We start from the raw sequence: 22343 nt of genomic DNA on the forward strand, positions 1-22343 counted from the left end.
TGACATAATAATCATATATATCCTATTAATCTAACATGATAATCAATTCTTTGATAAATCATGATTTTAGTCTCTCATGTTTTTATGAAATTCACTTTTGATTTTCAATAACTTTTTTGATTAATTTTATTTTCCCAACTAATATTTTGATTGATCTAATCCCTTAACTAATATTTTGATCCATCTTAGTTCCTCAACTTTTGTCTCTCATTGGTTATTATCTTTCTTATCAAGTATAATCATTAAGTGATGATATATGACAACTACATGACTTGCTAATTGCTATACTACTAGTATAGTGTAACAATCATATGATAAAATATTGTTAATCCAAGATATTTTTTTATGTTTCTAAGGTGCTACAATTTTTTTTTTTATGGTATAAAACTACTAAGAATTTTGGTTTGAAATTTTGAAGAAAAAAAAAACAAGAAAAATCAACAAACCAGAAAGAATGATATACCCAAATCAACAGCCTACAAAACCATGATCCAAAGCACAAAATCAACAACTCATGGTAAACAAATTTCTTGTTGTCCCCTCTTTCAGGGTGCCATCGTCGCCCTATGTCCGCACTCTGTGTATGGTGTTGCCTAGGAGCAAAAAGGTTTACGGAATCAGGATTGAAATAGAAGGGTTTAACATTGGTTTAGGAAGTGAGGTTGGGGATTGGGGTTCTAAAGGGTCCAAAGACTAGGGTTTATAAAAGTTCGTAAGTTGCATGTCCTACTTTTTTCTCTTTTGTATTCTTGTTAATTTTGCTCCCATGAACCATTTTTTAGTAGTTTTACGCAGTCTGAAAATTTGTAGCACCTTAGAATCATCAAAAAATAACCAGAAATATTTAACCTCTATATTATGCTAGAGGTCAACATGGTAAATCACACAGCCTTCTCATCCTTTTTACCAAACTAAAAACAATAAAATTTACTCTTTTTACTAATGCCCTCGAGGCCTTATTTGTATATATATCCAAATTACCTTAATTTGCTTTCTGTCGTCTTTTCTTCAATCAGTGTTATACCAATTACTCCACATATACTATCATAATAGAGAAACATAAGAAGTAGATAGAATTATGTTTCAAATAATTTTGCAAATCTTTTTGAAAGATCAAGTATCGTTTATTAATATGACGATGCAAATACGATTTTAAAGACAAACTGTTTTAAATCTCTTATAAAAAAAACTTTTATAAACGAAATCAAAAACTTTTAGATCAAGTATCGTTTCGAGTCAACTACATAGTGAATGCAGCACTGTTTTGCTAGCAATTCAGTAAAAGAGTATTCCAATTAACTACTTGCCTAGAATTTGAATGGAACTATGTATTAGTAGTTCCAAAATATATGGTTCCTTCGATAATGTTTCTTGAGATACTTCTGTATCAAAACACGGTAAGTCCATTTCCTCTGTGTCTTGAACTCAAAAAATGCTTCAGAACTCATTTGAAAGTCCCCCTTACCTAAGGCCTGATACACAAAAGGATCTGTTAATAATCGCGGAGAATCATCCAAGTTCATTTTGTTTAGAGCAAAATCCAAGTTTCTTCCAAGCCTTCTATCCAAGTATGCATCAACTACACACCCAAAAGTCACTAGATCAGGAATGACATTCTCATGTTCCATATGTTCAATGCTAAGGTGGAGGTCCCAGAACAAAGCCATCCTTGAGAAGGCCAGAGCACGAATATTAAAGGTCGTAATATCCGGACGGAACCCAGATTCAACCATTCTGACAAATTCTCGCTGCAAGCTTTTCATCTTGAAATTGGCAGCATAAGAAAGTAACATAAGGTTCCACAAAAGGTTTCCTACGTTTTTCCTATGTAGACCCACATCTCTTAGGAATTCACCCAATTCGTAGAATTTTCTCTCCTTTATATACGCAGAGGCCACAGCGCGAATCGCTCCCTTCTCTATCAGAAATCTAGATTTTTTAAGGCGGCCATACGCATTCTCCATCTCTTTCAAAGAACCAAAAATACTACAATACAAAAGGAAAGCATTAGCAGTTCTAGAACAGATATGGATACCTCTTGAAGCCATTTCCTTTGCCATATCTTCCATCAACTCAAGCTGTCCTTCTCTTCCAAAACAAGATATGGTCAACGAGTAAACATCGGGTAAAATACTGAAATTCCTCATATCTACATATCGTAGGGTATCGATCACCTCATCGAATTTCCCATGTTTTGCATAAGCATCAAATAATCTTGAAATGAATTGAACAGAAGGAACAAAAGAGCTATTTAGGAGCTGCTCCCATACAGTCTGTGCTTGAGGAAAAAAGCCATTCTCTGTGTAATGTAGCATCAAAACACACAAAGAGGTCTGTTTTGGCATGTAACCTTCAACATTCATATCATGAAAAACCCCATCAGATTGATGAATCATTCTTTTCCTACAAGAGTTTTGAACTAATGAAGAGCAATCTACACTGCTGTCCTTACCACCGATTACTCCTTTGTCATTCTGCCACCAGATTAGCTGTTCCAAGTGCATCCCCAAATACAAAAAAAAAAAAAATCATATAAAATTCACTAATCTTTGTAATAATTACCTTAATTAATTGGTTGATGGTGTAAAAAACCTTTATGCGAACCATATAACAAAACTAAACTCATAAAACATTACAAAAATTCAAATAATAGTTGGCATAAATAATTTTACAATATGGTCCCAAGTGAATAACATTCTCCTGGGCATGTATATCAGAGAACAACGGAAGTCATGATCAAATGTAAGACAAACAAATGGGCTTGTGCTAAATATGCATAACTAATCCTACCTTTGTCCCTATATATAAAATATCATTCCAACTAATTCATACCCTTTAAAAAAAGGAGGTTATTTTAATTAATCATACTAAATTGACAATAATTTATACTACTGCTCCAAAAGTATCCTTCATTTTAAAAATTATCATGTAAAAATGATTAATACACCAGACAATTAAAAAATGATCTTATAAAACAAAAAGCAATAACGTAAAAAGAATCTAACATATATAAGAACGGAAGAGGTAGTAGCATTTTTGGGTCAATTAATTTTTCTTAAATGCTTCTAATAAGGTGAAAATTATAATCATTTTTTCTGAAAAGAAAAAGTAATTCAATCAAGCACTGACTGTGGTTAATTGAAATAATAAAACTCATGAGCATCTACCTAATGCTCTAGAATTTTGGTAATTTATATGCCATCCTAGGTTAAAGCCTCGTTCCCACTGTTATATACACAAAATAATAATAATTAAAACAAAATGATAATAACATTATCAAAGAAGTGGTCGAAAGATGAAAAATTGAAAACCTTGTTTTGTTGCTGAGGGGAACCACTGCTGCGAGAGTCCTTTAGCAGAGAAGGCATACGACAAGAGGGGAGTGATAGAGAATTGATTTCCATTGACACCGAGGATGTTCGAGGAGTCCAAGGAAGAAGAAACCCAAGATGTTTTTTTTTTCTTTTTCAGGAAACCTTGATTCTGTTATTGTTGTCCTCACCAACCAATAACTAGAAAGACGAAATAGACCGTTACATGTTCTTCTTCTTCTACTTCTTCTTCTTCTTCACCCTTTCAGTTCAGTTCATGCAGTTCTGATACCGTTATCATTGGATTTGGAGATAAAAAATGAGGGCTAAATTAAGCCTTTCATCTCAATGGCTAACATCGATTTCAGTTTTTTAGGTGCACAAATGAAAGGCTTTGTTTTTTTAAGGTTCAATTTGATTTTTTGTTTTTAAAAAATTAGCATCTTATCTCTTTGAAGTTTTCTTTTTTCATCCTTGTTTCTAATATAAATTTGTTTTTAATTGAAATTGAAATGAGTAATAGTTAAAAATACATTTAGCACAATATAAATTATGTATCGTAAAATATAAAATACAATTAATATGTCAAAATAATGTCAAGAAAAATACACTTAAATTAGTGTAAATCATTCTTTCATTTTTTTTTCCCTATTTTCATCTATTGTTTTTTAGAAGTTATAAATCTATTTCTGACCTATATGTACACAGTCGTGGTTCAATTTACGATTTATTTTTAAATGAATATTTTTTCAAAATTTATCTCATTTGATAAATTTTTTTAAAAAAATATTCCATTTTAGTAAATTTTTTTAGTAAATATTCCATTTTTAAATGAATATTCCATTTGATAAAGACTAAAGAGATGATTGTGAAGGATAACCGAAATACTTTACTTCTTATAAATTTATTCATGGCACATACAATGTCTCTTTATGTTTACTTCTAAAAAAATCTATATATAATTTTAACTTTTAACTTGTACAGCTTTTAACACATCCTATTTTATTTTTCATGTTTATTTTTTCATTACATTAATAATTATTTTTATCACATTTTTTCCTTCTCTTCGTATCCTCTTTTCTTCTTATGTGCATGTATACATACTATCTTAGGTGTACAACGATTATTTTCCACATAAGTGTGTATGATGATTTTTTTCCCATGGTTCTAGGACAAATCATAAAAACGCTAAATTATATTCTACGAGATTAATTTTGTTAAACTGTTAGTAAAAACTTTTAAGTAATTAGTTAATTCATTAGAAGTTATCCTAGATATTGTTACTTTTAAATTAATTATTATAAAATTAAGAATATTCAGTTATATATAATTCATGATTAGAAAACAGTTTAAAATATTCCAACTAAATCCATATTCTATTAATATTACTTTAATTACTTAATCCCAACTTTGATAAATTAAACATCTTTTATCCTTACATAAAAAAAATTCTTTTATCCTACGTTTGATTTTAGAAAGACAATGTGGAGATAATTCGTTATTTTAATGTTTTTCTTTCCTCCCAGATTCATATTTTATACCCGATTTGGAAATCAACAGAAACTAAAAAGAAAGATAATGGAAATGAAAATCGATTTAATCATGTTACAAACCCTAAACCATGCTCAAATCCTAATTCAAAGAAATCAAAGAAACTTAAGACAAGTTATAAAATTAGAAGCAGAATCTAACATTAAAATTTTCAAAAGCACAAAACAGATCTCTAACCTCGAAGGACTTAGGTGTTGAAGAATATAATCCAAAGGTTCAAATAGTAAGTAATGATAGGTATATATAGCGTGCTGATGGAGGCGTTGGAGATTGATCGGACGGATACAAATCAGTATCCGTGTGTTTTTGGCCGTTACAAATCGGACGGCACCTGATCTTCGAATTGTGTTTTCTAAATTTGAATAAACGGCTGAGATGCAATTTGGGACTGGAGACACGGATGGTGGAATCCAATTCATTTTCCTCTCCAAACAAAACCCAAATAACAACGGTGCGTTTTATTTGCATTTTTATTTCTTTTTTTTATTTTTTGAAAATTGTTTTTATTTTTAAAAAATTAGAATTTTGAAAAAATGTTTAGTTTGATTTCTTGTTTTTTGCTTTCAAGAGATAAAAACACTGAAAATATGTTTTCAAATGGAAATGTATTTTTAAATTTCCTTAAAATTACATTCTTTCCTATCATGTTTTCATTTTATATAAAATGAGGTTTCAAGTTTCAACTGAAAATAATGAAAACTAAATTTTATTATTTCCAGATTTTGATTTGTTTTAAAAAATATTTTCATCAAAAATGAAAACAGAAATTCAACCAAACACATTTCTATCATCATTTTTTATTTTTAATAAAAATGAAAATAAAAAACAACTAAATCAAACACCCCTTATAATCTTCATGCTTCGACCAAGATTACTTAAAAAATGGTTTAATATGAAACTCACAATCTCTTTTAGTGTCTCATATGACAAATTTGCAAGCTTAAGTTAAGATATACACTCAAAGATTTTTACAATTCCGATAAATAATTTTTAAACTTTATCAATTCTCTATCTCTTGTGTTGACATCTCATATATATAAAGGAGGCTTCAAAAACATCTATTATGAGTTATGTTTGAGTTTCTTTTGTTTATTTTTTTCTGTGGGCAAAAATGATTATTCGAACATTAAATATTTTTTACCAACTAGTCATATTAATAAGATAAGTAATTTGCATAATGAGTCTAACTTCAAACTAACGAGTCTCACTCCTATTTTTTTTATAGTTTGTAACAAATTTTACTAGTAACTAATAATAAAAAAAAAGTGTTAAAAGAAAAGTATTTAACTGTATTTTGATATCACTTTTATATCGATATATACTAGTATTTTAACCCATACAATGCATATAATAATTTTTTATTTTATATGACTAAAATTTATAAAGAATAAATATATTTGAATATATAAATTATATTGTCATTATTGAAAATAATCCAAATCCCGCGTTGACTAACAGTAATCTTACATTAAAATATATAAATGAGGGACAACCCTCGTTCCTTGATAAATAATTTATATTGTAGTAAATTTATTTTTAATTATTACTTATTTCAATTAAAAACAAATTTATATTAGAAATAAAGATAAAAAAGATAACTTAAAAGAGATAAGATGCTCATTTTTTTTAAAAAATAAAAAATCAAATTTAACCAAAAAAACAAAGTCTTTATGCATGAATATATAAATTATATTGTCATTAAAAATTATAATAATAAATATATTTCGACATATTAATTATGATTTATATCTTATGATAAATAATTTATATTGTGGTAAATTTATTTTTAACTATTACTTATTTCAATTAAAAACCAGTTTATATTGAAAATAAGGATAAAAAAGATAACTTAAAAGAGATAAGATGCTCATTTTATTTTAAAAAAAATAAAAAATCAAATTTAACCTAAAAAAACAGTCTTTATGCGTGCACCTAAACAACTGAAATAGATGTTATCCGCATGTAGTTTAAAAATTTATTTAATTAAAAAAAATGAAACTTAAAAACTGGATCAGATGATGAGACAATTTTTTTTATCCTAATTCTTTTTTAAAATTAAAATCATAATTTTCACTTTTAAAATAAAAATTTAAAAATTCATTCTTAAAAAATGTTTTAAAATTATGTTGTGTTTCAATTAGTAGTGCTATGCATTCAATTATTTCACACCAAATAATATCACATTATCAATAAATAGTGAAAAAAATCATTTTGTGAATTTAAAGTTTTATAAAGATTAAATTTTAAAAAATAAGATAAAATAAAATCATATTTGTAAAAGTAAAAATATATTGAAGCTAAGTAATTATAACAATATTGTCATTTTTAGTTTAAACATATAAAAACATTTGAGGTTAAATGGATAAATTATTTTTTTTTTATATTTATTTTGGCGCCTTATCGAATTTTGAAGCTTCTCCTGAAAGCTTGCCACTGTCACTTAGTAGTTAGTAGCGTTCTGTTCGCTGGCTGCTATTCACATCTCTATGCATTCTTTATCAGTCTCATTCATTTCTTCTCAACACTTCTTCTCTCCGTCGCCGCCGCCGGAATATCCTTTCTCCGATGAGAAAATCCACCAGACTCTCCGCCATCGGTCTCTCAAAGCCTCCGGAAGGACCAGAACCGGTAAAGAAAAAAAACCAAAATTCCACTTTCAATTTCATTTGAATTTCAATATAGGTCTCAATTTCGCGCTTTTTTTTTATATTTTTAGCCGAAGCCTTTTAGCACTCGATTTTCGCTGCGGTCGTACGCGAAGCGCGTGCAGCTGCTCACACCGGAGCAGAGATCGGTGGTTTTGAGAACGGGCTTCGGGAACCTTCTCCTCGTTCCGAACCACACGCTGAACAAGGTGTTCCTCACGGAGCTCATGGACGCGTGGAGCTGCGAGCGCCGCGCGTTCGTGCTACGCTCCGGCGAAGAAATTCCGATGACTCTTCTCGACGCCGCTCTTATACTGGGCCTGCCGGTTGCCGGTAACCCCGTGAATCTCACCGAAGAGGAACCGTTCTCTGAATTGGAAGAATCTTACGGAGCAACGGAAACAAAAAGGAAGGTGGCGATGAGTTTTCTGGAAAATAGGTTAGATTCGATAGGGGAAGATGTGAGTGAGGATTTTGTGAGGAGCTTCTTGCTCTACACAATTGGGACGTTTCTCGCTTCGAACGATGGGAAGGTGGATTCGCGGTTCTTGCGGTTTCTTGAGGATTTGGATGAGGTTTCAGGGTTTGCTTGGGGAGGTGTTGTTGTTGATGATTTGTGTCAGTGGCTGGATAAGAGGAAAGAGAATAATGTGCAGTATGTTGGAGGTTGTCTTATTTTTCTCCAAGTAAGTTTGTTTCACCATATGTCATAGTTTGATGTGAAGAATATTAGCTGCAAGTAAATGTTGATACTACTTGATATATTTATCGACAAGCAAATTGACTTTTTTAAATTTGAAGCAATGTGTGTTTGAAAATGTTTTGAGAAGTAAGAAATCACTTATGGGATGTAGAAGCTATAACTACTAGCTTCTTAGTAAACATGAAAAATCACATTTGGGATGTAGAAGCTATTGTTGGGGAATACTCCAACAACTATAACTACTAGCTTCTTAGTTAACATGAAAAATCACGTTTGGGATGTAGAAACTATAACTACTAGCTTCTTAGTTCTTAGCAAATGTGAAAAATCTTATATGAGATGTGGAACTAAACATGCTACTAATAATCAAGGTTTAAGAAAAGATGGTCTGCAACCGTAATTGCAGCTACAATGTCAAAGGTTGGGGAGTTTGCACTTTCAGCCATATCTGTCACATTTGTACGTAATTTTTTGCAATATCAAGAATTGCACTGAAACTATAACCACAATTTAGAACCTTGCTAATATAAAGAGGGTTTTAAATAATGATTCGTCAATGTTGTTCTTTTGGTCATATATGTGAGATGTGTGGCTTTTTTTTTATATTTTTAATTTATTGAGTAAATTTATATTTTGCTCATCTATAAAGTTTGTGCTTATTTACAAATTTGACTTGTGTAAGAAGGAAGTGTAGTCCTCCAACTCCACATATTTAGTAATTTAGCATGTGTGTGGGTCTCCGGTAGAGGGGGGCTCAATATACATTCATGGAAGTAACTCCTTTGTTACTTTTCCATTGAATGTACTTTTGGGGGTTAGGGAACCAACTTCCAAACATAGCTTTAGTTAGTATCAATTTAACTGGATTATAGTTGAAGGTTAGTATGATCAATGTAAATAAATTCTCAAAGACTAAATTGATGTTGATTTGATTTATTTGTGTTTTTCTCTCTCTTTTGAGTCTTTTTTTCATATTTAGATTGATTATAAAAGTTATATGCATTGTCTTGTTTTGGAAGTAAAATGTATGTATGATGGGTCATGGATGCAATTTGTTTGTTGCCTAGAAGATCGTGAGTGTGCATTAGTTTTTGGATGGGTAAGATGTGTTGGAGGCAATGCTTGTAAAGTGTCATTTATAAATGCTTATTTGATAGAATATTTAAGTTTAATTTTGTATTTTTGTCAATGGCAAGCAGACATGGTCCTATGAACATTTTGATGTAGCAGCGCGACCACAAGTGCAAGATCATGATTTGACCTTTCCTCGTGTGTGTCGATGGGATAATACTAAACCTAAGCGGGGTACTTCATGGTTTAAAGACCTGGATGATGACCAGGTAACTTAGAAACTTGCTTACAAATCTGTTGAATGTTGAGTTTATAGTCACTACTAACTCATATAACATGGAAGGTGGAGAGAACATATGTCTGTCTTGACATTCTGCCATTTTATGCAATATTCAGTCCTTATTTGAGGATTGGATGATTGAAGTATCAAAGCATTTCTCTTCTCCAGTCTTTTTGGCTTTAGTATGAATCTGCAGATAATGAATTTGGTGTTTGAATTGATGACAGTTACCTTGGTTTTATTTGTCACGTTGAAGTCCTGATTGAAAAATGGAGGAAGGAAAAGTGGGTTATAATTCCTTTTGTCTATATCTATTTATGTGCAGGTGATTTGGAAACTCCAACCTACTTCTGGAGAGTTACAAATAGAGGTAATCAAAGAAGCACTGGAGTTGCTAGGTGGCAACAAAGAGCTTCAAAGTCCAGAAAGCAGTTCAACAAGCTCAACATCTAGTGTGAGTTATATATATATATATATATATATATATATATATATATATATATATATATATATATTTCAATTTCTGGTGCATATAAGTTTGGATTGTGGTGCTTACAGTGGAATTTTCAAATGCAGAAAATGCTCACAATAAAAAATGATTTATTTGCATTAATTAATGATTCAAAATGTAACTTCAAAATTTTTGGGCCCCTTTGATTGAAGTTTTAACTGCAGGAGCCTGCAGTTTCTGCTTGAACTGCAGGTGATCCTGCTCCTAAAAGTTCATGGGAGGAGTAGCTCCATTATAAGGTTAGTGCATGCCACCAGCCACAGAAAACTTGAGACTTGAGAGTCAAGATGATCTTGTCTTTTGAGCCAAACCTTATTTGACACGATTTTAATGTTGGACTGTTGGTATTCAATTCAAGTCATCAATTCGAATGTATGAATTGATGGTTATCTTTAGTTTGAAGTTTAAATATTAATCAATTTTTTATAGTTGTATTTCTTCTATTACGATGCTCATGAAGGAATGTGGTTGTTTGTTCTCACTATTGATTGAGGATTGGACATTGGCAGGTTCCTGATGTAGATTCAGGGTTACAGCTTAGTATCAACAAAGAAGTACATGGAGTGGACGAGGATGATTTGGAGAATCAGGTAGTGGAGGACACTCCCACAAAGTCGAGCACTTGTGATGAAGAATATAGAGAGCAAATCAATCCTGAAAATCTGATAGTGTTGGACACTCCCCCAGATTTAACCATTTGTGACAAAGTAGGTAGGGGGCAAGGAATGAATCTTGAAAACCTGGCAGTGGTTGTTGAGGATACCCCTACAGCTACCAGTATTGCTGAGGAAGTAAGTGGAGATGAAGAGGTCAACAGTGAAAAACTCATAGTGGAGGATACTCCCCCGGATTCCATTTGTGACAAAGTATGTAGAGAGCAAGAAATGAATCTTGAAAACCTGGAAGTGCTAGTTGAGGATACCCCCACTGCTGACAAAGTAGGTGGAGATCAGGAGTTCAATGGTGAAAAACTCATAGTGGAGGATACTCCCCCTGTGCTGAGTTTTTATGATGTGAGATTTCATTCTACCTTAATCTTTTGGGTCTTGTCATAGATTATCGATCTTTACCTTTTCTTTTCCACATTAAGACATCATATATAAAATTAACTTTGATTAGCAGGATGATATAAGAAAGAAGAATGTCATGTTAGAAGTGAAAAACACTGAATTGAAGATGAAAATAGACCAAGTAATGGAGGAAAATGAACTTCTCCGTACACAGATTTTATCAAATACCCGATTTGAAGAGCAGAACGCTGAGTTGAAGAAAGAGCTGGACTTGTTGAGAGAAGAAAACAGAATTTTAAGACTGTCAATAAGTGATTTTGCAGATCGGATTGATAGACATGTTTTGGATTTCGAATCTAATGCAACTGAGTAAACATGCTATCCTTGAATTTCACCATAACTTAACTAGCTGCTTATAGAGCTAGGGCTGTGACACCCAAACAAGCCTTCAGACCTTGCTGCAGCCACAACATTGATCAACCCCAGTTCTTCCGCAAAGTATAGGATTGTGGGTAATCAAGTGTGTATATATATTGTTAAGGTAAACAAACATGATTCATTCTAAATTAGGTGTGGGTAGTATTAAGAGGTTTCTTTTTAAGTGAAACCATGATATTCATACCAGGGAAACAGAACTATTCATGTTCTTCTTTGTTGTATATTATGTAGCAGATAACACATCTACTTCTCCAAACACAAGATGTTGGAGTTCAAATGGTATATAGTTATCCTTTTCTTTTCATGAGCATTATGAGGCCTAACAACGAGCCACTGTAATCTTTGCTTAGTTCATTCTGTCTTTTTTATCAGTAAGTCCACAACTAGCCCTTGCAACTTTAGCGTACCTTGGTAATGACAGAGGCTATAGGCTTGGCTTGAACAGGAAGAAATCAGCAGTGGCATGCGGGGGTTGAAGGTGTCCTGGTTTGATGAATGTAATTCAATAGCCGTTGGTATCTTTGTTGTGGCGGGGCACATCTTCTTGGTGTGGTGTTTTTCATGGCTGGGCAGAGGCTTCTGTTTCATGGCTGTGCATGAAGGGTTTGAAAGGGATTTTTCTGTGTTTTGGTGTAGGGACATACTGTCATAGTCGCTCTGTTTGTGTTTATGGTTTCGGTGGTTCAATTCTACGGTTTGTTTGAAGTGTATGTATTTGTTTGTTAAGGATTTATTTCGTTGTTTTTGGTGAGGATCAGGTGAAGTTTGTGAAGGTTGCGTCTGAAAGGAATTTGTATTGTGGATGTGTTGAGATGGGTAGGAAAGGTCGGTTGATAAACGATATTGGTATTAGTCATATACTGATAAACGATACTCGCTTCCAATTTGAATATAAGAAAAAAACTATTGAAAGTTGGTTAATAATAATTAATTGTATCAATATTAATTAAAAAATAAGGTTTTTTTTTTCTTTCTAAAGTGTCATTTATTGAAATTTGATATAAAAAATGGAGTTATTAAAATTAAAATCCCTATTAAATGAATGGTATTTTAGTGATAGACTCGTTAAATGAAATAAATTTAGTTGGGATTTGTTTATAATTAAAGTCAAGATTTTTTTTTTGGCTTATATTCAAATTTGGAAGGAGTAATTTTTTTGAGCAAGGCTATGATGAATGATAAGCGTGGTTTTGGTTTTCAAATAAGAACTAGCTAGTAACGGTGATACATTGAAAAATAGAAAAAAAAAATGATATATTGAGAAATAGAATTAATTATATATATTTTGATATTTTGGCACGAATGAGTATATTCGAAAACGAAAAGTAATATAATTAATTATTAAACTACGTTTAAGAGTCAAAATTGATTGAGATCAGAGATTCTCGATGCCGTGTGTTATGCGTTTTGCCAAAGGTGATCAGAGCCATTGATTTTCCCTCTCATTTTACATCCCCATGTCACAATCAATTTGGAGACCACACACACATAAAACTGATGAGAAAGTCCTTAATACAATTTTGCAGTTGGTCTAGTTTCAAGTCGAACCAATTAATTTGACCAACCACTTGAACCTAATTCTCAAATTCATGCTGATGATAGTAAGGTGAGCTTATTATGATTTAAAAACTTATCTGAATTAGCTAAGATGAGTACTCCCCAAATTTTGATCCAAAGTTTTTCATTAAATATTAATTATGTCGATAGTTTTGAAACCTCACTTTCCCTATAATAGCACTTTAAGTCAAGGAACAAAAAAATAGACGTATCACTCACAAGGTACGATAATTAATAAATCATGTGTAATAAGGCTCTGAAATTGTATTTCCCAAATTGCTCATATCATTAAATAAGTGACAACTACAGCTTACACAACCATATGTTTCTTCCCATAACTTCATATGATCTTATACTAAAGCCTACATAATTAAGCATGCTACACAAGCAGCACCATGACCTCAGTTACACACTATATAATATATATATATAACCACAGACATAATACAAGAGCACTAGTACAAGAGCCTTAAAAAAGCAATTTCTAGCCATTCCCTTTTCGTGTCACGTGGCCTCTTATTCTAACACTGCTAACATAAACATCATGCACCAACCTCACTGCACCCTGCATCAGAAAAAAAAAGACTCATCACACACATTGAAAAGATGCAAATCAAAAAATAATTGGTTATATTGATTATTCACTTATTGTCTTTATAGTTGTTTCATTTTAAATTTTAATCTTATACCTGAAAACCGTCAATTTAGTCCCTACATGAAAAAATTGTAAACTTTAGTTTAATTTCTAAACTTACATAAGAGTTAAGTTTTGATTCTTTTTAATACCACAAAACTTTCTGATGGTGTGTAAAACTGATATAAAAACTTTCTGACAGCTTTTTTTTCCTGTTATAAAAACTTTCTGACAATGATAATCTGTCACAAAAAACTGTATAGAAACAAACATTAGTACCTGAAAAAACTTAAAACTGCACAAGATTTAATAGAAAATAAAACTTAAAATATAAAAGTTAAGTTTTGGTTCCTGATGTTAACCCCAGAAAAAAAAAACCACGATAGTTTAAGCAAAATACTAATTTGAGCATATACTATAATTATAACATTATAACAAGTACCTGGTGCAGTCTGTGTCGGGGCTGATCTGGTAGGGAATGTTAACCCCACAGTTCTTGGGAAGGTTAGCAGCAAGGTTGAGATTGAAGTGAGAGTAGGTGAAGCCACTGTTCCTAACAGCGTTCTTGATGCAGTTGCAAACAGCTTGGCGATCTGGTTTGGTCTGAGCCATGCCATAGAGGTTCCTGATCCCATTGCAGCACTGTGCAGGAACCGTGGCTCCACCATATAGCACATAGGAGATGCATGGGGTCAGGTTACTCACAACTTGGCCACATGACACTTCCCCTTGTGCCATTGGAATAATGGTTGCACCAAGAGCCAGCAGGCACAGAAGGGCCATCAAGAAAACCCTAGTTTGCAAACTAGCCATGACAAAAACCCTAGTTGGTAGTACTGATTGTGTGTTGTGGGTTTTTTTCTTTCTTCTAGGGTTAGGGTTCGGGTTTGAAGGTGTGATGTGTTTTGAGAAACTACTATGTGGTGGGTTTAGGGTTGGGCTTATATATTGGGAGAAGGCTATGGGACTATGTGTCTATGGGGTGCAGTGCAGGCAGAAGGGGCATGTGGGTGGTGCTTATTTGGGTAGTTGAGATGAATTCAGTGTAATAATGGATTGTGGTTGGGTAAGTTAAATGCTATAATTACTATACTCTGAGGCAAGAAGTGAAGGGTAACCATAACCATGTGTCTAGATTTCAAAGGAAGTTGTAGTAATTCATTGAAGCAACATTGATATTTATGTGTACTGAACTGGAATTATATATATATATATATCAGTGTTACGTGTCAAGAAGTAAATCACTTTACCCATTTTCCATGCAGCCCCGGGTTTATCTATCTCCCAGACTCCAGATTCTGATGAACAACAACCTTCCATCCATTTTATCTTCCCAAAAATAATTTTTCTTCCTTTTCTTTTCTTTCTATAATTCTCTTTTCATCCATTTCATCTGCCCAAAACTGAAGTGCAGGAGTAGATGAAATGGATAGAGATTCTATAAAAATATTTATTTTCTCTTTTAACTTAAAAAGAAACTCAGTAAAAAATGGAGATCGAGTTAGGAGACATAAAAAAAGAGAAAGTGTAGAGACAAAAGAAAGAGTGGGAACAGAGTGAGGGAAAAAAATCTATCCTCTAACTTCACTTCATCTAGTTTCTTTTTAAAATTAATTATTTTTTCTTTTCTTTTATATATAAAGATTATTCTGATTAATTTTTTTTAGAGTTTTCAAGATAACGTATTTAATCCAACCTCTTTTCAAAGAAAGAAAAATTAAAATAATTTCATCATGAAGGCATGGAGCTTGTGAGTTAAGTTTGCTTCTAAAACAAATTGTAAGTTTAAGTATTTTTTTTTTTAGAGATTGTAAGTTTAAGTACGTACTAGTATATTATTGTTAAAAAGAACAATGACATACAAGTTTTAGAGAGAATGCTCTTTTTCTTAATCTTCAAATTCAACTACTACAGTTACAAAGTTACAATATATAGACCACTGCAGTTACAATATATTTAAAACTACTCCACATAACTACTTCATATAACTACTCCACATAACTCCTATTTACAAGAAACTACCGCTAACTTCTTAACTTCTATTAACTTCTATTTACACGTCAACATTCCCTTCCTTAAACTAAAAAGAAAAACAAACATTTAGTTTATAACTGACGCATCAACCATTTCCAGCATACTCCGTAATTTCAAGAATTGTTCTAACTTGAGAGGTTTTGTCATTATGTCTGCAACCTGTTCTTGAGAATTACAGTAACTCAACTCCACAATTTTGTCTCTGGTCAAATCTCTAAGAAAATGAAACCTTATATCAATATGTTTACTTCTGCCATGAAAAACAAAATTCTTTGATAGTTGTATAGTAGAATTATTGTCACATTGAATCAAAGTACTATTTTCCTCCTTATGACCAAGTTTCTCTAAAACTCTTCTCAACCAAATACACTGACAGACACAAAACGCAGCAGCTATGTACTCAGCCTCAGTAGTAGACAATGTTACTATAGGCTGTTTTTTAGAAGACCATGAAACTGCTCTAGAATCAAGTAAGAACGCAAAGCCAGAAGTGCTCATATGATCATCCAAATCACCAGCAAAATCACTGTCGGTGTAAGCCACCATATTTGTGCAACCATCCTTTTTGTAGAAAATTCCAAGCTCAGTTGTACCTTTCAAATATCTTAATATTCTTTTTGCTGCAAGCCAATGAGATTCAGTTGGGCAAGACATGAATATACTAATAAGACTCACTCCATACATCAAATCAGGTCGAGTTGCAGTCAAGTACATCAGACTGCCAACTACCTGTTTGAACAAAGTTTCATCAACTTTGGTTCTTGCTTCATCCTTTGACAATTTCGTGCCTGGAACAATAGGATTCTTCACTGGATTGCTTTTATCCATTCTAAACCTTCCTAGAATTTCATGAGCATACTTTCTTTGACACACAAAATCCCATCTAAACTTTGTATTACTTCAATCCCGAAAAAATATCTCATCCTCCCCAAATCAGTCATGTCAAATTCCAACATCATAGAATTCTTAAAATCATCATACATACTTTTATCATTTCTAGTATATATTAAATCATCAACATAAAGACTTACTATTAAAATTTTACCTACTTCCTTCGACTTTGTGAACAGTGTGTGTTCACATAAACACCTTTCAAAGCCTTCTCGAACAAAGTAAGCCTCTATCTTGCTATACCACGCCCTTGGTGCTTGCTTCAAGCCATACAATGCCTTTCTTAGCTTGTAAACTTTGCCTTCTTCACCTTTCTTCTCATATCCCAATGGTTGTTGCACAAAGATTTCTTCATTGAGTTCATCGTGAAGAAATGCACTCTTTACATCTAGTTGAAAAACATCCCAATTGTTTTGTGCTGGGCAAGTATTAATCGAATGGTGTCAAGTCTAGCAACTGGAGCAAAAACTTCAGTATAATTAACTCCATACTGTTGTGCATACCCCTTCGCCACTAGCCTTGCTTTGTACTTGTCTACCTCTCCTTTCTCATTAAGTTTGGTCTTGAAAATCCACTTAACTCCAATTGGCTTCGCCCCATTCGGTAGAATAGTTAACTCCCAAGTCTTGTTCCTTTCTATTGACTCTATCTCTGCCATCATTGCATCCCTCCACTTCTTACTCTTGACAACTTGTTCAAATGTAAGTGGGTCATCTTCAGTGAGCATTATCATAGCATTCAAACCATCTTCATCTGACAAACCTTCACCTGTTACATAGTCTATTGCCCAAGATGGTGGTCCTCTTACCCTCTCTTCATTCAGAATTGGTGAATCATTTTCAGTTGATTCACTAGAAGAAACACCAGTTTCACTTGAGTTTCTTGTATCAACATCACTGCCTTCTCCTTCAATGTTACCTTCTTCTTCATTGTTTTCTATTCCTTCTTCCATGTTATTCTCATCACCATCATCGTTCCACTTTAAAACATCTGATCTGCATTCTTCATTACTTTTGCCCCAATTCCAGCATTCATCTTCTTGAAAAATCACATCCTTGCTAATGATGATTTTCTTGGAAACTGGATCATATAATCTGTATGCCTTTGATTCATCACTTACTCCCAAGAAAACACACTTCTTGCTTTTTTCATCTAATTTGCTTCTCTTCTGGTCTGGGACATGTGCATGAGCTACACACCCAAAAACTCGAAAATAATCAACCATTGGCTTCACATTGCTCCATGCCTCTTCTGGAGTTTTGTTCTGCACAACCACAGTAGGACATCTATTGAGGATATGCACACTCCATTTTACAGCTTCGGGCCAAAACATTTTAGGAACCTGCTTCTCAGCTAACATAGAACACACCATGTTCATTATCGTTCTATTTTTCCTCTCTGCAACTTCGTTTTGTTGAGGAGTATAGGCTGCAGTCAATTGTCTACTAATGCATTGATTTTTGCAAAATTCTACAAATTCATTTGAGGTAAATTCACCACCTCTATCTGTCCTCAAAGAAGCAATATATGCACCAATCTCCTTTTCAACATGAGCTTTAAAATTTCTAAACATGGAAAAAGCTTCTGATTTTTCATGTAAGAAATAAATCCAAGTTTTACGAGTGAAATCATCAATAAAACTTAGGATGTACCTCTTGTTGCTATTTGATTCTGGTTTAATAGGCTCGCATATGTCTGCATGCACAAGTTGTAATTTGTTTGATGCTTTCCATAAACTCTTCTAAGGCATAGAGTTTCTGTGTTGCTTTCCAGTTAAACATTCTATGCATATCTTCTTTGGAATCTTGATCGGAGGCAACCCAATTACCATCTTCTTATCAAAAAGTGTCATCAATCCGTTATAGCCTAAGTGACCAAACCGGCAATGCCAAAGATGAGATTCATTTTCTGATACAATTTGGAAACACGAAGAAGCTTTTGGTATCATGGTAGCCAACACAGAAAACATTCTATTTCCACTCATATCTGACTGCATAATTAATCCTTTCTCAGAATGATATACCCTACACTTCCCATGTTGAATTGAATCAAAATAGTTAAGCCTTTTTCTTGAAGTTTCCCTATGCTCAATAGATTATTCTTAAGTTTAGGAACATAATAGACACCAGAAATTGCCTGAGTAAATCCATTCACTTGCATACGAATGATACCTTTTCCCACAACAACCATTTTGGTGTTATTGCCAAGTTTTACAGTTTGGCTAAAGCTTTCATCCAGTTCTGAGAACCACTCCTTGTTTCCAGTCATATGATTGCTGCAACCGGAGTCAAGGAACCACACTTCTTCCATTTTGTCTTGCTCCAATTCAACATAAGACATTAATAACAATTCTTCATCTTTTTCCTTCTCTAATTCAACATAATTGGCATTTTTCTCCCAATCAGGACATTCATATTGATAGCGTCCTAACTTGTGACATTTGAAACATTCAATAACAGCTTTATTGAATGATTGTCTTCCCCTTCCTCGACCTCCTCTGAATGAACCATTACCTCTACCTCTACCTCTACCTCTTCCTCTACTTGCTTTGTCTTCGTGGGAGATCTTCAGAACCTGCTTTTCTTTTCCACGACTTCTCATCCTCTGCTCATGAACAAGAAGACTACTTTGCAACTCATCAATAGTCATCATGTCTAAGTTGTTGGATTCTTCAATTGAGCATACCACATAATCAAATTTTGAGATCATTGATCTCAAAATCTTTGCAATAATCACTATTTCACTCATACTTTCACCATGAGCCTTCATTTTGTTGGCTATGGTTAAAGTACGAGAAAAATATGCATTCACTGTTTCTCCTTCCTTCATTTGAAGAATCTCAAAATCTTTGCGTAAAGCTTGCAGTTGAGCCCTTTTGACCCTGGTTGAACCTTGAAATTTTTGCTTTATTGAATCCCATATATTTTTTGTCGTGTCCCTCTTGAGGATTGTTTTAAGGACTTCACGATCTATTGCCTGGAAAAAATAATTCTTAACCTTTAAGTTCTTCAACTTCTGATACCAATTGTTAAAAAGAACAATGACATACAAGTTTTAGAGAGAATGCTCTTTTTCTTAATCTTCAAATTCATCTACTACAGTTACAAAGTTACAATATATAGACTAGTGCAGTTACAATATATTTAAAACTACACCACATAATTACTCCATATAACTACTTCACATAACTCCTATTTACAAGAAACTATCACTAACTTCTTAACTTCTATTAACTTTTATTTAGACGTCAACAATTATAAATGAGTTGAAGCAGTATATATCTCTTTTGCTTTCTGAAGGCAAAACAATTTTATTGAATTAGGAGATGCAAAACCCATGCCAACCCATGCTGAAATTCGGTAAATACAATAGATGTTACAACCAATTCAAATAACGAGAACTTAATGAGTTGATTTGTCTGTGTCTTGCTTTTACTGTTATATAGAAAGTTATTCCACATATTACTTAAAGTAAAAGAGATAATAGTGGATTTATTTTTATCTATTGTTGAATCTTTTTCTTAACTCGAATAATTTGATAAGTTAATGATTTTTTTTTTCAAAATACGATTAACTAATATATTAATTAATTGATTATAATAATTAGATCGGATTTTGCAATTTTTTTTCTGCACCTCACCGTGACATGAGTGTGAAATGAGGAACATAGAATCAGTAAACAACCAGTATATGCTTCAGTCATGAATTTAATTGTCATCAGTCTCTTGTCTTTCGCGCAAACTTTTTCCAAGATTGTATGGTGTAGATGGAAACTTAATCTGTTGTTGTATTTCTCGAAATGTTCCATCAGCCGCAAGTTCCATCTCTTTTCTTTTTTTATTAATTCAACAGGAACAATTATATAGCTATGAAGAGGTTTTAACTAAGTTGGTTCAATAATATGTGTGAACATGAACGGACTCAGACTCCTATGGGAGGGGCCCAAGTATGAAATTTACTAAATAAATATTTTTTATTCTACAAAGATATTTCAATAAATATATATGTATCAGTTTTCACATAAACTATTAGTTATTATATATTTCCAAATATTTATTACATAAATAATTTATCAAAACATCTCTTTTACATGACAAAAAAATATTTATGGTTGAATTTATATTCAATTTTTTTAGTATTTTTAAAATAAATATTTTCAAAATAAGAATTAGTATAACAAGCATTATTTTCACACATTAATATTATTTTAACTAAAAATGAATAAGCTAAGTAAACTGTTTTAAACAAATTCTCTTTTATTTTTCCAAATTTTACAAATCAATGTGTTTAGATATGTGAACTCAATTTAAATAGAACGTTAGCAACTCAAACAATGACAAATTAAAGGAGGAGAAAAAAAAGAGAAATAATTGTGATAGAAAAAGAAAAAAAAATTGCATGGTTTGAAATTTAAGGTGTCAATATTTTATATAAGTGTACATAAGTTTGTCAAGAATTAATAAACAAAACATTTGATATTCAAATTAATATAAATGAAAGACTAGTAAAGTCATTTGATTGAAAATGAAACAATTTATTATCTTTAAAATAGTAATAACAAATCATAAAAGAAATGATTAATAAAAGAAAAAATAAATGATTATTAAAAGAAAAAATAAATGATATTCCAGTAGTTTATTGAAAAGAGAAAAAAAAATATTCCAATAAAGACAATACAAAATGAAATAAAATATGTATCTAAAAAATAAAGTGAAATATCATTATCTTTACAATGTCACTTATTAAAGAATAATAAAATATTATCAAAATTAAGTAAAAGATAAATAACACTCAAGTGTTCTAATCCCTAAATTCAAACCCGTCAAATAAAATTCATTACTAAAACATTAAAATATCATTTATAGTAAAAAAATAAGATTACATTTTTTTTATCTAAAGAAGTGGATAGAATTTTTAAATAGCACACTTTTACTATTTGATCTATATTCTTTTAATCTTTTATTTTTTTTATCTTTTTCTTTATGTGATCTAAAAATGAAAATTCACTGTAAGTAAAAAATAATTATACTTATATACTTATTTTTTCCATCATATTATTTATTGCATCTGATGGTTTGTGATATTGACAATGACATTAACTTTGGTGTTTTTTTCTGCACTTTTGGAATTGCTTCCTACACTTTCAATGTTGTTTTCAGAATGACCAGAAGTAATACAAGAAGTGCAGGAAGTAATTCAGTGAATGCAAAAAAGCAATTGTCCAACTTAGATTGGGAAAATTTGCCTCAACAATTTGGTTTTCTCCTTTTATGCTATTCATTCAATTGGGCCACCTTAAGTCCGTTTTCCCAATAAAATAGCATACAAGCATTAAAAAATAAAATAAAAATGACTTACTAAACGCACCCCATATTTTAAAAACTCTAAAATTACCTTATTACCCCGAATCCCATCACCCCACCCCTTCTTTTCTGATTTCACTAACCCCCTTGCATCCACTCTCCCCTCACCTTCTCCTCTTCATTTCTCTTCTTTTCCCTTCCCTCTTCATTTTTTATTTATTTTAGTTCATTGTTTAAATGTTGCATGCTAATACCGAACCGTGTTTCTGTGACTGTGGGATATATTGGGAATACACCCCGAATTCAAATTTAAACATGTTTCTATTTTGTATTGGTGATCAATGGAAATGTGTTTCCATGGGAGGTATTTTTGTCCAAAAAATTAAACAAGAGCAAGGTGCATTT

The 22343-nt window shown here is 32.1% G+C and overlaps 3 protein-coding genes across 6 annotated transcripts; 1 reads left to right on the forward strand and 2 right to left on the reverse strand.

Annotated features, from left to right (window-relative positions):
- Positions 1–1166: 1166 nt before the first annotated feature.
- LOC114405971 (pentatricopeptide repeat-containing protein At3g42630-like) lies at positions 1167–5057 on the reverse strand. Of its 3 annotated transcripts, none has more exons than XM_028368502.1 (3): positions 5040–5057; positions 3312–3596; positions 1167–2489 (listed from the first exon to the last, which is right to left on the reverse strand). In XM_028368502.1, the coding sequence occupies exons 2-3, from the start codon at positions 3402–3404 to the stop codon at positions 1332–1334; spliced, it is 1251 nt and encodes a 416-aa protein (XP_028224303.1). In that variant the 5' UTR covers positions 3405–3596; positions 5040–5057; the 3' UTR covers positions 1167–1331. The 3 variants fall into 3 exon arrangements, with proteins under 3 accessions (XP_028224303.1, XP_028224304.1, XP_028224302.1); XM_028368503.1 differs by lacking the exon at positions 5040–5057 and having other exon boundaries at positions 1167–2350; positions 2453–2489; positions 3312–3775; XM_028368501.1 differs by lacking the exon at positions 5040–5057 and having other exon boundaries at positions 3312–3775.
- Positions 5058–7268: 2211 nt separating this feature from the next.
- LOC114405972 lies at positions 7269–12253 on the forward strand. Of its 2 annotated transcripts, none has more exons than XM_028368505.1 (6): positions 7269–7490; positions 7579–8193; positions 9410–9550; positions 9887–10015; positions 10582–11085; positions 11192–12253. In XM_028368505.1, exons 1-6 carry the CDS (start codon positions 7428–7430, stop codon positions 11453–11455), a joined length of 1716 nt encoding a protein of 571 aa, XP_028224306.1. In that variant the 5' UTR covers positions 7269–7427; the 3' UTR covers positions 11456–12253. The 2 variants fall into 2 exon arrangements, with proteins under 2 accessions (XP_028224306.1, XP_028224307.1); XM_028368506.1 differs by having other exon boundaries at positions 7271–7490; positions 11195–12253.
- Positions 12254–13339: 1086 nt separating this feature from the next.
- On the reverse strand, positions 13340–14686 carry LOC114405973 (non-specific lipid-transfer protein 1-like). Its single transcript, XM_028368507.1, has 2 exons — positions 14154–14686; positions 13340–13642 (listed from the first exon to the last, which is right to left on the reverse strand). Exons 1-2 carry the CDS (start codon positions 14522–14524, stop codon positions 13633–13635), a joined length of 381 nt encoding a protein of 126 aa, XP_028224308.1. The 5' UTR covers positions 14525–14686; the 3' UTR covers positions 13340–13632.
- Positions 14687–22343: the final 7657 nt, after the last annotated feature.

Source organism: Glycine soja, chromosome 3 (genome assembly GCF_004193775.1).
Source record: "Glycine soja cultivar W05 chromosome 3, ASM419377v2, whole genome shotgun sequence".
NCBI lineage: Eukaryota > Viridiplantae > Streptophyta > Magnoliopsida > Fabales > Fabaceae > Glycine > Glycine soja.